The 15,066-nt window shown below is 41.2% G+C and overlaps 1 protein-coding gene across 1 annotated transcript in view; it reads left to right on the forward strand.

The window, feature by feature from the left end:
• The window catches only part of Atp10b (ATPase phospholipid transporting 10B (putative)), a 235,076-nt gene that overhangs the window by 210,542 nt on the left and 9,468 nt on the right, over positions 1–15,066 (forward strand). Inside the window, exons 21-23 of the mRNA XM_036198423.1 lie at positions 10,109–10,309; positions 12,099–12,179; positions 13,727–13,831. Coding sequence (XP_036054316.1) covers positions 10,109–10,309; positions 12,099–12,179; positions 13,727–13,831 — 387 coding nt within the window. The remainder of the gene's footprint in view (positions 1–10,108; positions 10,310–12,098; positions 12,180–13,726; positions 13,832–15,066) is intronic.

Genomic DNA, 15,066 nt, shown 5'->3' on the forward strand with positions numbered 1-15,066 from the left:
CTTACTTATGTCTGTAGATCCTGGGGTCAGATTAAGTCCCATATTCAATCAGATTCCCATATTTAGTAATTGTCTCCAAATTTAGGTTTCTCCATCTACATAATGCAGGTGATAGTAATTCCTTTCTCCCATGTGCTCTGTGCTGGTCAGCTCTTCATCCATGTGGCAGAATACCTAGGATAATCAACTTCAAATTAGGAAAGGCTTAGCTTGTTCTTGTGGAGGTTTCAGTCTGTGTTTAGTTGGGTCATTTGTTATAGGGTCAGTGTCATGTAATAATAGTGATGTGTATCCTAAATAAAGGTTGTTTTCTGTCCTGATAAGGCCCCAAAGCAAGTACATACCAGGTGAGCTATTAAAGCTACCAAAGACTCCTGTTTTAAAAGTCCAATATAAATAGTGAGTATAATAGTGAGATATAAAAGCATACCTGGACCAAGGGATGAAACAAGGGACTGAGTTTCCATCACCTACTTCAAGGGTCTTTGATCCAATAGAACTCGATTCCTTTTTGCATAAGGAAAAGTGGATGATTAACACCGGGGTGATGAAAGACAAACATAGTAGCCTATAACATTATGTAAGTTTCCTGTTACTCCATTGTCTTAGGATGTGACAAAGCCATCCTTGTTCAGGAGTGAACTTCTCTGTTCAAAGTTCAATGCATATGCATATGTAGAAGAACAGCACATCAAAAATAGTATAAATTCAACCAGCTGGATGGTGATACTGTCCCAGCACTGTCTATGCAAGCAAGTTGCTCCATTTGACTTGAAATTTACTCTGATCATGAGAAAAAATTTACTTAGAATTCAAAATACCCTGCTTCATTTTTCTTTTGCATCCAAGGAATCATTCTTTTGAATCAGCACAGCCTCCTCCATGCATTGAATTTGTGAAACAGAAAGGAAACGTCTCCAGCCAGCCACGCTCTCAAAGCTCAAGTGATATTTATTTCTAGCATGTTGCCAAGCTCAAAAGTGCAATACTCATGCTGCATTATCTCCCAGCTGCAATTAGAGGGTGGAGAACTATGACTTCCACATCCGAAACCAATTCCAGAGGGATTAAAACCCTGCCTGCTCTGAAATTTGAACAATGAATTAATTACTGTACTGGAACATCTAGGGAGGAAGAGCAGGCACCCAATCCGAGACATGCTGTCACGGGGTTCAGTGTGCTCCCTGAGAGAAGCAAAGACTGTAGCTAGGAAGGGAAAATGGAAACCAGCCTCTGGGGGAAGGATATACTCTGCGATATTAAATTTTCAAGATGAGTTGTCAGGACAAAACAAAGATTCACTTCATCTATTTCCATAACTACTGATGTCTGCTGTGTGCTAGGCAGGGTGCTAGCCACTGGACATAGCGTGGGGACTGAACCAGGGAGAATATTCCCTGGCTGTTGGGAGAGGTTTTGCCCATGTTGGGACAAGGAGCTTCTTCCAGGAAAGGCTAGGCAACAAATACTTTCTGCTTTGTTGGTCACAGATGTCTAGATGAATCTTACTATGGAATCCAGGGATAGGAGCAGGAAAGGCCCAGAGTAACTAAAAAGAACTTTGAAACTCCAGGTACTTGTTGCTAGTTCTCAACTAGGGTAAAGTGAAGCTGAGTGTCTTAGAACTATGAATATCATTGCTACAGTATTGATATTTATTAATTACATTCATTTAGTGATATTAGTGATGCCCTCACAGGTGGTTAAGACTAATAGTAATAGATACCACACATCTCATGTACTAGAAGGCAATCTTTGGTGTGCTATAAATGTGTATCTCACATGTAATACATACAGGAGTTAAAGAACAGATTGTAGTTAGTGTTAGAACTATGACAGTATTAATGTATTATTAATAATGATAATAAATAGCCTCTTCAAAATAACATTGACCCTGTCAGATATGGTGGCTCTTAACCCAAGTACTCAGGAGGCTAATGTAGGAGAATTGAGAGTTTAAAGTTATATCAAAACCATATCAAAAAAAATTTGACTCAGAAATTAGAGCAAGTCTTGTAAAAATCTGCTGAGTAAATGCTTGTAAGGCCATCCCCAACCTACCTCCATCTATGCTTGGGTCTGAAACTTCTGAGTTCCCTGAGGCTAGGTCCATACATCAAATCACTTACAGCTACAATGGCAGTGGGAAGCCAACACTCCTGGTAGGAGGATCTTGGACAGAAAAGAGTTGTCAAAACAAAAGTAAAGCCTGGGGTAGTGGCACATGCACTTAGTCCTAGCACTTGAGAGGCAGAGGCAGACAGACCACTGAGTTTAAGTCCAGCCCAGTCTATACAGGGTATTATAGGTCAACCAGGCCTCCATACTGAGAATGTGTTTTAAAGAGAAGGACATATTTAAGCAGATTTTCTGCTCACCCTTCTGAGTTATCAGACCATGAGGAAAGTATGTGGTAACCCTCATAGGGTCACCTTCCCATTAGGTTTCCAGCTCATGAACTAACTTTTATGAATTTTTTTTCAGTTTGAATCCACAGCAATGTTTCATCATGAACTCTTTATACACTGCCATTATACATTGTTCTCATTCATTCATCCCCCACCAAATCCATGCCAATGTCCTCTTCTACCTCCCAGTTGGTCCCCTTTGTTGTCTCAATTATTCCCCCCTTCTTTATTACATGTACGGCATTGCCCTATGTTCCACCCCCTTTCAATTATCCCACCCATGATCTCTTCCTAGTTTCATGACCTAGGAACACACATTTGTAAATATCCTTAGATACATACCACATTTTCTTCTTCCATTCATCTGGTTCCATTCCCTGGTTGTTGTGAATGGTGCAACTATAAACATAGTCATGCAGTTCCTCTGTGTGTTGACTATGAGTCACTAGGGTATCCATCAAAGCCGAGTCACATGACACTTCTATCTTCCGCTTTTGAGGGACCCTCTGTAGAGATTTCCATAGTAACTGCCCAAGCTATGTTCCTCCATCTGTAAGTGTTTCTCCTCCATCATCCTCTGTCATTTACTTTCTTGCTGCTAGCAGCTTAAACTTGTACTCCCTGATAGCTAAGGACAGTGAACACTTTTTCAATAGTCATTGGCCCATTTACTGGTTAGATAACTGTAGTGTTTAGTATTTACAGTTATCTGTGGGTCCCGAGTATGAATCCCATTTCTAATGCACAGTAGACAGTCTTTCTTTTGGCATGATAGAGACTGGACTTTCACCCTGATGATGTTTCTGTGAGGATACTTCTTAATTTCATCTAACTCTTTGTCAGTTTGGGAGATTATTGCCTAAACCATTGAAGCCCTATTCAGAAAATCCTTTCAGTGCCTTTATCTTGTTTTCTCTCACAGCAGTTTCAAAGTTTCAGGTTGTACATTAAGGTCTTTGATCTATTTTTAATTTACTTCCATACAAGATGTGAGAAGAATCTAGTTTCACTCTTCTACATGTGGATACCCAGTTTTCCTAGTGCCATTTATTTAAGAGGTTGCCTTCTCTCCAGTGTGACAGCTTTGTTAAAAATTAGACAATTATGGCATTAGAGAGATGGCTTAGTGGTTAACACCACTGCTCTTCCAGAGGTCTTGAGTTCAGTTCTCAGCAACTACATAAAATGGTTCACAATGATTTTTAGTTCCTACACGAGGGGATCAATTACCCTCTTCTGGCCTCAGGAGGCACTGCACTCATAAACACAGACACCACACACAAATGGAAATAACTCCTTTATTAGAAAGATACTTTTTCTTTTAAAAACTAGACTGCTGGTTGGGGATTTAGTTCAGTGGTAGAGTGCTTGCCTAGCAAGCGCAAGGCCCTGGGTTCGATCCTCAGCTCAAAAAAATAAGGTGGGTACCACTACCACCAACCTGAAACCCCTCTTTAGGGGTTGGGGATTTAGCTCAGTGGTAGAGCGCTTGCCTAGCAAGCGCAAGGCCCTGGGTTCAGTCCTCATCTCTGGAAAAAAAAAAAAAAAAAAAAAAAAAGCACTAGACTGCTATTACCATGTTAGTTTATTTCCAAGTTCCCTGTTCCCTGTTCTACTTCATTGGTCTATATGTCTCCCTTTCCAGACAGTGCCAAGCTGGTTTGGTTTTGGTTTTGGTTTTTTGTTGTTGTTGTTGTTTGTTTTTAGTGTAGCTTTGTAATATAATTTGGTTTGGGGTGTTACACTGTTTCTGGCATCACTCTTTCTGATAAGAATTGTTTTAAATATCCAAGGTCTTTCATGTGTCCTATATTTTTCTCTAGTTCTTTGACAGGAATCCCCATTAAAATCCCAGTGACATTTTTCAATCTGTAGATTGATTCTGGTGATCTTGCTATTTTTACTGTTAATTCTCACTATCAGTGCACACAGGAGTTCTTTCTGTCTTCTAGCACCTTAAAGTTTTCATTGTAGAGCTCTTTCATTTCCTTGATTAGTTATTATTTTCCTTGATTTTTATTTTTTAAAGCTGTCATAAGAGATTTTCCCCTTATTTCTTTCTTGGTAGGTTCATTATTACTATCCAGAAAAACCACTTAATACATGTTAATTTTTTTATTATGCTACTTTTCTGAGTGTTTATCAGATCTAGGAGGCTACTAGTGGAATATTGGGATCTTTAAAATATATCATATTGGGGTTGGGGATTTAGCTCAGTGGTAGAGGGCTTGCCTAGCAAGCACAAGGCCCTGGGTTCGATCCTCAGCTCCACATACAAAAAAAATAAATTAATTAAAATAAAATATATCATATTATCTGTATAGTTACAATTGTTTTAGATATATAAAGGAATAATTCCTTTATTGACATATACTCCCTACATTTCTTCTGACTAATTTTGAAGTCTACTTTCTCATATATTAAGAAAGCTATACTAATTGGTTCTGTTTTCCATTCACTCAATAGTTTTCGATCCTTTGACTCTCAGCCTGTAGGTGTCCTTCCAGTGAGGCAGGTTTCATGGCACCAACAGAACATTGGATCAGTTTTTATTAATCCAGTCATCCAGGCTCTATGTCTTTATTGGTGACTTGAAGCTATTTGTGTTTAAGGTTGTTATCGACAGATAATTCCTGTCATCTTGTTGTTGTTTTTCTGGCTGGTTGTATTTTGTTCTTTACTTTCTTGCTAGTGTCAGCTAACTGTGGTTTACTGTTAGGCATGGTGGATTCCTTCCCAAGTCTCTTTTGTTCAGCATCCCTTTTGTGAAGTTTATTTCCTGTGCTTCTGGGATTGAGACCACCTGCCTTGTCTGTGCATAGTTCATTCCTTTCATTGTCTTCTGTGGTGCTGGCTTGGTGGTGAAGAACTGCTTTAGCGAATGTTTTTTTCTGTTTTTTATTTTATTTAAAATATAATGACACCATTTCCTACCTTCACATCTCCCCTTATAAATAGGACCTGCTGCGTCCATTTAGTGTTGCTTCCGTGAACATGATTTCAGGGCTGTCCACTTTGTATTGGATAACCAGTTCCAGTGCTCATACCTGAGGAAGACAAATTCTTTCTCTTTCCAAGTCATTAGTTGCCTGTAGTTTCTTGTGTAGGCTGAGGCCCCATGAGATTCCCCCCCTTCCACTGTAATAAGTCTGTTGGTGTTGTCATTGTTCAGCTCTTGTTTAGGCAGCCATATTTGGGGAATATCGTGGGTAAAGCTTCCCTATTGTTTCTAGGAGATCTCACAACAGATTTCCTGGTCCCATGTCTCTTACAGTCTTCTACACGGTTTCCTGAGCCTTAGGTGCAGGAATTGTGTTGTAAATGTATCCGTTGGGTCTGAGCATCATGCTATCAGTTGTCCTCAGTATTTTGAGCAGTTGATATTTTCTGTGATGGACTCTGTCGGCTATAAAAAGAGGCTTCTTTGGTGAAGGGTGAGAGCTACGCTCATCTGTGGGTATAAGAGTAAGTATTTAGAATGTAGTTAGGAATTCTGTCACTCTAGTAAAGTAGCAGTAGTATGTTGCTGAAGTTTTTCTGCATCCTGCTTGGTCCACAGCAACTCAGACCAAAGTAAACACACAGAGGCTTATATTAATTTAAACTGCCTGGCCATTAGCTCAGGGTAACTATTGACTAGCTCTTACATTTAAACTCAGCCCATTTCTGTTCATCTATATGTCGCCATATGTTCCATGGCTTTACCTGTGTGTGATTACATGCTGATCCGTAGAGGTGGGCTGGTGTCTCCTCACTCAGCCTTCCTCTTCCCAGAATTCTCCTTGTCTGCTTATTCCCACCTATAGCAGTAGGTTCTCCTCTAAGACCCACTCACTATTCTCAGATCATTGGCTAGATTTCCAATACAAGGCATGATTCCCTCCAGTTGAGCAGGCCTTGAGTCCAATTAGGGAGCTATTGATTACTACCAGGAGATGATTGCCCCTGTTGCACCTTTAGGAGTATCTTGCAAGCAGGGCTAGTCATTGTTATGGTTCACAGTCATCTCAGCCAGGTAGAACTATTCATCATCCTCCCACCTTGTCAACTTGCATAGCTCTTCCTAGTACCATGAGAGTTAGTCCTCAGAGAGCAGGCTTTCAGGTCAGACCCAGCTTGAATCTGCTAAGTTGTGTCCAAAGTACATGGTGTCTTCAGCCACTAGGAGGCAACCAAGAGCAATAGCCTGCTGTTTGGGGAGTCTCTTGAATGTCATGATCAATTACTCAAAAAGAGGTTCTTCTTACCTGGTGCTGGGGCGTTGTTAAATGGCCTCTGGCTGATGTGGGGACCATTGTCAGCCCAAGTGGCATAACTTCATTTAAGGTGTGTGTGCATATATGTAATTTTAGATATACATTAAATGTTTCTTTAAGACTTTAAACATTGTTGGTGTTACTTGTTACTCTTTCCTTCTGCATTGACTACCCTCCCACTTCTGAACTGACGCATTCATATCACTTGGCTCTTGCTAGTCCCCTCCCTCACACCCTCCCCACCCTTATCCTTTTTTTTTTTTTTTTTTTTTAACTTTCTGGCTTCTGCAGTTACTCCAGATTAATATATTCCTATCTGAAGATAGGAACCAGAGATGAGAGAGAATATGTGATATTTGTCTTTATTTCTGTCAAATTTAAAAGTGCTAGGTATGGCACTTTTGGTTTCTAGCCATTTACTCTCAGGGATTAAGACAGCTCGTTCCATGATTTCCTGCTTTTGAGGGTTTCTCATTAGAGATCTGCTGCCACTCTGGTGTTTCTGCCTCTGTGAGCTGTCATTTTTTTTTCTTAAAGCTGTTTTTCTTATGACTTAATTAAAAAAAATAAAATTTCTTAATAATGTGTAAGTGAGTATGGGATTTCTTCATGAGAATGCAGTACCTGCAGAAATCATAAAGGACATCAGATCCCTTGGAGCCAGAGGAACAGGCAGTTATGAGCCTGTAACAGTAGTTGTGGGTAGGTACTCAGAACTAAACCCAGGTCCTCTCAAACACAGTTCACACATCTTACCACTAGTAGTATACATACCTCACCACTGAGCCATCTCTCCAGCCCTCCCCTTACCACCTTTAATATTGTTTCATTGCTTTGTGTTTTTGACATGTTTACTATGTCATATTCCTCTGGCCATATCTATTTGGGACTCTGTAGCTTGGGAGAGTTTTCTGCATCATTAGTTTATCTCAGTCCCTACTTCTGTCCCACATGTTAGGTTCTGTCACTTGATCATACACCACAGTTTCAGAACGCCATAGTCATTGATATCTGAATGCAGGATTTTATCATCCTTGCCCTCCATCCCTGACATTTCTTTCTTCTTCTCACTTTGGTCTTTGGGCTGTGCTTTCTACTAGATTCATTGAGGTTTCATTGCCAACATTTTTTTTTAATTTCTTCCAATATGTCTTTTTGTTTTGTCCTTCAAATCTTAATTTCCTTGATGAATGTTCCTTCTGTGTGGTGACTTTCCTCTCTAGAGCCCCTGGTGAATTTAGCTGCCTGTTTGTATACTCTTTCAGAGCTTGTGAAACCTCCTTCCAGTGTCTTTGAGTTCCTTAGTTGAGAAATTATGTTACTACCAAAGAGTTATGTGTGCTCTTTATTGAATTTCTGTCTAGCAGTTTGTGCATCTCTTAGCACTTAGGTTGAAGAACCTTCATATTGAAGATTCAGTCCCCTGAAAACTCAGTCAAAACAGAACTAGTGGAGCAGCAACAACATCTCACCACGCAAGATCTAAAAATATACTTTACATCAGTTACAGCCCTGGGAATGAGGAGTGTCTCTGACTCTTTGGCCTATTCTTGGGACCTTTTTCCTCCTACTTGGTTGCCTTGTCCAGCCTTGAAATGAGGGGTTTGTGCCTAATCTTATTATAACTTGTTAGGCCATGTTCAGTGGATATCCTTGGGAAGCCTGCTCTTTTTTTTTTTTTAATAGAAATGGAAGAGAGGTGGATCTGGGGGCAGAAGGGATGGGAAACTGTGGTCCAGATGTAATGTATGAGAGAAGAATAAAAGAAAATAATCAGTTACAGCCCATCAGTGACCACAGATTTGAAAATGAAAAATTACAATTAACATAAGCCATAAAGTTAAAAATTATTCAGGGTAAGGAAAGAGAGGGAGAAGAGAAAGGAGAAGCCCAGTTAATTTGATGGGAAAGGGAGGAACAGAAAAGAATGTTAGAAATAGGAAAAGAGCAAGAGTTGTGAACCAAAATAAAAGAGAATTTAAACAATTTTCCCAATAGTGAAAAAGTTCAAAATTACATCAATGTGAGAGGGAGAATAAAAAGAAATTTAAAACATTACCTTTTAAAGGCTAATAAGGTAAAGTTGAAATACCACTCAATGTGTAAGAAGGAGAAGAAATGGAAAATAAATAATAAAAATGCATAAGTAAAAATTAGATGGATGGAAATTAATACAATATGGTTTAAAAACTGTGCTAAATATGTAAAAAATACAAGGGGTGAGTATTGGGGTAACTTTTTTCTGGCCCCTCCAACTGGGAACTACAAGTGTGTGTGGAGGGAATAGGCCAGTTAAACTGTGACATCTCACCTGTCCTGTGGTTTATGTGACATCTCAATCTAAGTTGGACAAATGTCTGATGTTCGCCAGAGCTTTCTTCAAAAGGGGTCATTCTCCTTCCTTGCATATCAGGGACTCTGCTGGCCACATCTAGGTTTGTATGATATGGGTTAGGTACCATCCTGGAGTGGCTGTTTTAGCTGGGGAAAAGGGTGGGTCTCCCAAATTTATTGAGAAGCAACCAGAGCATAGAGGACCTGCTTTAATATTTTTGTACCTTCCAAGTTTGAGTCCTTACAAATCAGGTGGCTTCAGAATTTGATCTAACCCCTGGCTTTAGACTTGGCTATCATCAAACCTAAGGGCAATTCTGAGTAGATGAGATTGTCCCTCTCTTCATATACTTGCCAACCCCCAGCTCAGCATCTGAGCCTTCTTTCACCTAAGCCCCATTGCAAGTCAAATTGAAGCTCCATGATCTGTGGGTGTTTCCTAAACTCAGGGCCCCAACGACAGTTCAGTCTTTAACACTAAGTTCATTCTTACTATGACATTGGGCTGCCGCTCTCCTCGTTACAGTGTGGAAAAATGGGGTTTGTCTCCACTGCTGACTCATCCACAGCTGTCTCTCCAAAATCCACCAGGTTTGACTCATGAATGTTGTAGGCTTGTCTTGGGGGGGACATCACCCAGCTTTCGTACCTTCCCAGTCTCCTCCCTGCCCCAGGCTCTGTCACCTGCTTCTCCTGTGTGACACATCTTTGCTCTGGTCACTCCCTTCTTGGTTTTCCTAAGCTTTTCCTTTACTTCTCTTTAGGATCAAGTTTCTTCATTATTACTTTTGCTCTCTCCTTTAGGGACTCACACAGAAGCAACCTGTAGTCTGCCATCTTACCTGGGAATCCACAGCTCAGCTTTCTATCATCCTTCCCCCACCTTCTATTCCCACTGGGATACTATTTGTGTGTTATGTGCCGTGAGAGAGAGCAAAATGGTGTTCAGAAAGGTGACGTAGTTTGCTCAAGGTCATGGAGTTAGTAATGAATACACTGGGGGATTTAAAACCAGGCCTCTCTACTTCCCCAGCCTGTTCTCTCCACCATCTTAGTCCAACACACTATGTGCAGGGATCTGACTCATGAAGGCATGCTCTCCACCTGCAGTGCTATGTCAACCTGCTGTTCTGGTACCAGTTCTTCTGTGGATTCTCCGGCTCCACCATGATTGACTATTGGCAGATGATATTCTTCAATCTCTTCTTCACCTCCTTGCCTCCCATCGTCTTTGGAATCCTCGATAAAGATGTCTCTGCAGAAACGCTCCTGGCATTGCCTGAGTTATACAAGAGTGGCCAAAACTCTGAGGTGAGGAGCTGCATGAGGCTTGGGAGGTAGCTTCAGATTCTCCCTAACCTCTGACAGTTCCCTGCAGGTCAGAGAAAGAGGATTGAGCTGGGGGTCAGAAACTCTACTGTCTAGCTACAGTTCTGCCATTTACTTCCTGTGTGACTTTTGGGTGACTCTGGTCTGTTTCATACTTGCTAAGAATGTTAGATAAGACCAGTAAGTATATTTTAATAGCACCTTAATTATATCCCATGTCAACTGCCATAGCAGAATCGGGGTACATATGGTAAGATCCCATCCCTCCTGGCTGTAAAGTACAGTTTACAAGTACATTTTCTGTTTCTCTAACAAAACACCAAGGGCTGGGTAATATCACAAAAGATTTCATTTAGCTCATAGTTTTAATGCTACAAGTCTGAGATCATGTAGCTCTGTCTGCTCAGCCTTCTAGGAGAGGGCCCCCTCAGCTCCATCATAAGGAGGAAATGCATCCATTGTGATGGCAATAAATCTGAGAAGGGGAGATCACACAGGGTGACAGGAAGCTAGTGAGATTCCTAGGTCAAGAGCACTCTAACAACCCATTCTCATGGAAACTAACTCACTCTAAAACCAGCATTAATCCCATTCAGAAAAGCACCCTCCTTCAGTAAGCTAACCACCTCCCACTAGGCACTGTAGAAAACATCACCATACTGAGGACCAACCTTCCAACAGAGGAGCCCTTGAGGACACATTCAAATCATGTCCAAACAGTAGCACCTGGTTTAGGGGATCCCTGTGACTAACAACTAATTTTCTCAATGAATAAGGCACTTAAGAGTGCTTCTGTTTCACTCCACGGAAGGCAGAACTAGACCTCAGCATTACACAGAGTCTAGCACTATCTCAAGGAACCGTAAGAAAGCTTAGGAAGTCATCAAGTGCCTTTCTATAAAGGCTGTAGGGAAGCTCTGAAGGACCTGAAGAAATAATCCAAGTGGTGCGATTAGCCAAGGCACAGGCAAGGAGGCTGGACAGAAGAGACAGACGAGAGTGACACTGGAGTTGTAAGGAAAGCGCTTTAAACACCTGAGAGCACAGCCTGTGCCTGGCACCTTGAAGGGAGGAGGGCAAAGCCACACATGGCGTTTTTTAGGACCCACTGTTTCTGTTGTTTTGTTTTTTCTGGACAGTCGAAGAACCAAACCAAACCAAGTCCTAATCAAAGACAGAAGAGAAAGCAGTGCAGCTCCCTGAGAAGTCAAGCTAAAGAGGAGGGGCAGGGAGCACAGCCCACCTCAGGCGCCTCTAATTTTACCCTCCCCACGGGCAGGCTGGCAGCACAACGTAGTCCTTGAGTATCTACAATTTAAAAAAAAAAAAAAACATAGTAAACCATGTTTCCTTTTTCTCAAAATGGGAAAAGAGCAAAGCATAGGATGAGAAATCTTATCTCTAAAGTAGTTGGTCTCTGACTCTTGGGAGCATTGATCCTGGCCTGTGAGAGAGCGCTCCACCTCCAAGAGCACTTAGTGACTTCAGAATAGTAGACCTAGTGACAGAGCTAATGAATGGCATTGACAGCACCTCCTAGATACCAAAGCACAGTTGCATTTAGTCCCCTTGAACTCCAAATGTTATGGGACAAAAAAAGCAGTTCTCAGAGAAGGTTCATAATTTCTACAAAGTAGTATGTTTGAGTGGCAGGGCTAAGATGACAGGTATGCAAAGTGTCATATTGGTGAGCTCAGCCACACAGAAGGGAGATGCTTGCAGACCAGAGGTTTCCCAGGATGCTGAGTTACCGGTGTGTTCTTTTCTGCAGTGCTACAACCTGCCAATGTTCTGGATGTCCATGGCTGATGCATTCTACCAGAGTCTCATCTGTTTCTTTATCCCTTACCTGGTGAGTCCGTCCCATCCTAGCCATATAAGTCATGGTGTGAAATTGGTCTTAGGTATACAAAAATCACAGACTGGTAGTGCCTTTTACGTACATAATGGCAGAGACTCTCAATTAGTAACTAGGCACATCCAACCCAAGGTGTTTGAGAAGACAGAACACTTTATGCAAAACTTCACTTCTGGGTCTCTTGAGAAACCCAAAAGCTGTTACACTGGGACAACAATGCAGACTTGATTCATGGCCCTGCTTAGATAAAGATTGTACTGTCAGAGAGCATGTTGTCTGACTTCCTCTGCCTTTGCATCTTCCTGCAGGGGCCCCTTCTCTATGCATGCCATGTGCTGGATACTATCACCTTTCAACTATATCATGTCTGTAATTTTCCTTTCTTCTGAGGTGACTACAAAGGATTTGGCCCAGGGAGAGGAGGCACCTTTGGGCAGGATGATGTCTTCTGCTTCTTATTCTCTATAGTTCCTGCCCTAAACCTGAGAACATTGATTTTAGTTAGGGTTTCTATTGCTGTGATAAAATACCATGACCAAATTTAACTTGATGATAGGAAAGGACTTTTTCAGATTCCAGTTCCACATCACAGCCCATCACTAAGGGAAGTCAACCAGGAACTCGAGGCAGGAACCTGAAGGCAGGAATGGAAACAGAAGCCATGGAGGAAATTTGCTCACTGGCTTTCTCCTCTTTGCTTGATCAGCCTGCTTGCTTGCTTGTTTTGTTTTTTCTACACAGGGTTTCTCTATATAGCCCTGGCTGTGCAGGCACTCACTCTGTTGACCAGGCTGGACTTGATCTCAGAAATCCACCAGACTCTGCCTTCTAAGTCCTGGGATTAAAGGCATGTGCCACCATCACCTAACAGCCTAATTTCTTATAGCAACTAGGATCACCTGCCCAGAAGTAGCACCCTCCCACATCAATCATTAGTCAAGACAATACCCCCACAGACTTGCCTACAGGACAATTTTATGAAGGCATTTTCTCAATTAAGTTTCCTTCTTCCCAGATATGTCTAACTAAGTTCATGTCAAGTTGACAAAAACCCAACCATCATACTCTCCACTCCTAGATTTGACCTCTGTTGGACTATGATTTCCTTTATTATAATCTGGTCTCAGTTGATAAAGCCTCATCTGTGCTCCCAGGGCATCTAAGAGAATGAGTGCTATAAGGACTGAAGTATACAGAGCCATCTGCCCTGCCTAATAAACCACAAACTCCTTAAAGGCAGACATACATACCCTCAGCAATCAGTTCAGTGCCTGGAAATGCTCAAGAAAGCCTTTGTTCACCCATCCCACAGTGATTTTCCAACCTTCACCAGAGCCAACACATTCCTAAACAATTTAATCCCATCCACTCATTTCTCATCTTCTCAGTTCCTTGAATCAATCCTTTATTTTTTCCTTTCTTTTCACAATATTCCTTCCCCTGCCTTGACTCCCAGCTTCATTGTATTGAACACATAACCTTAAATCCATGCAAGCCCAGGTATGCCTACTTGACAGTGCCCATTTGTTCTTCCTCCTTAGACCTACCAAGGTTCGGATATAGATGTCTTTACGTTTGGAACACCAATCAACACTATCTCCCTCACTACCATCCTCTTGCACCAGGCAATAGAAATGAAGACATGGGTAAGGATCCCACAGGCCATTTATCTTAAAAATTGTATTCTTGTTCATTGACTGAACTCAAATTTCCAAGTTCTTTTACTCTACATAGTTGATCTAGCTCAGTAAGCCCATGAGTCTCTCACTTCACCCCTATAAAGCAGAGGAATTCACAAAGATGCCAGCATTGCTTGCCTCATCATCCAGCCATCATGACAACATAAAGCAATGAGACAGTTCCAAAACCAGATTTATATTGATGAAAAATTCAGGAGCACTGCAGTAATAGGAAAGTCTAGCCTGAGTACAGCTGAAACTGTGTATACATGGCTATTATTCATTTAACTCAGTTACCACATATGAAGCATTCCCAAATATCATTTTAGAATCTTAAATCATAAAAAAGGCAGGCTGAGGAAGTGGCTTAATCAATAAGGTGAGGACCTAAGTTTGATACCCAACACATACAAAAATGCCAGACATGGTGATTGAGTATACCTATAATTCCAGTGCCAGGAAAGTGCAGATAAGAAGATCTGTGGAGCTGGTTGGCTAGCCATTCTAGCTGAATCAGTGAGCCCCATGTTGAATGAGAGACCCTGTCCCGAAAAATAAGATGGAGTTTGAGGAAAACAGATACCAAAATCAACCTCTAGCCTCTACAACCACCCACCCATTCATGTATAGAGAAAGAACAAGCTCTCTCACTGAGTTTTGTTAATCAATAGCTCTAAGGAGCTCAAAATTATATGCCACATATTAATCTATGTCATTTACGTACATTGCCTCATTTAACTTTACTATGTTCTTGGTGTTAGATTTTTTTTTTTTTGTAACCCTATTTTACAGATTTAGAAACAGATATAGCAAGGTTAAGAAATGTGCCCCAAGTAGCTCAAACTAGAAGTGAGTTTTGAGCCCTGTCATTCTGATCTTTGCACTTTTATCCACTTTGCTGACAATACAAAGTCATAAGATTAAGTGATACATGGAGATCACAGTACAGAAAGATCTTCCCATAGCCATGTTAAAATGACTGTTTCTGAAAGCATATACTAAAACTTTGAAAATGCCTCCAAGTAGGCTCAACACATGCCTACATTCTGCCATGAAACTTACCCCCTATCGCCATCACAAGCTTAGTAAGAGGCACCAAGAGAACCTCTGGGTCTGGAAGGTCTCATCCTGAAAAGTCTTGTTCTCTAATGTGTACCAGTGACAACAGAACCAAGTGATAAGCCTGGCTATGCCTCTTTTGT

The sequence above is a fragment of the Onychomys torridus genome, chromosome 8 (genome assembly GCF_903995425.1).
Source record: "Onychomys torridus chromosome 8, mOncTor1.1, whole genome shotgun sequence".
Lineage (NCBI taxonomy): Eukaryota > Metazoa > Chordata > Mammalia > Rodentia > Cricetidae > Onychomys > Onychomys torridus.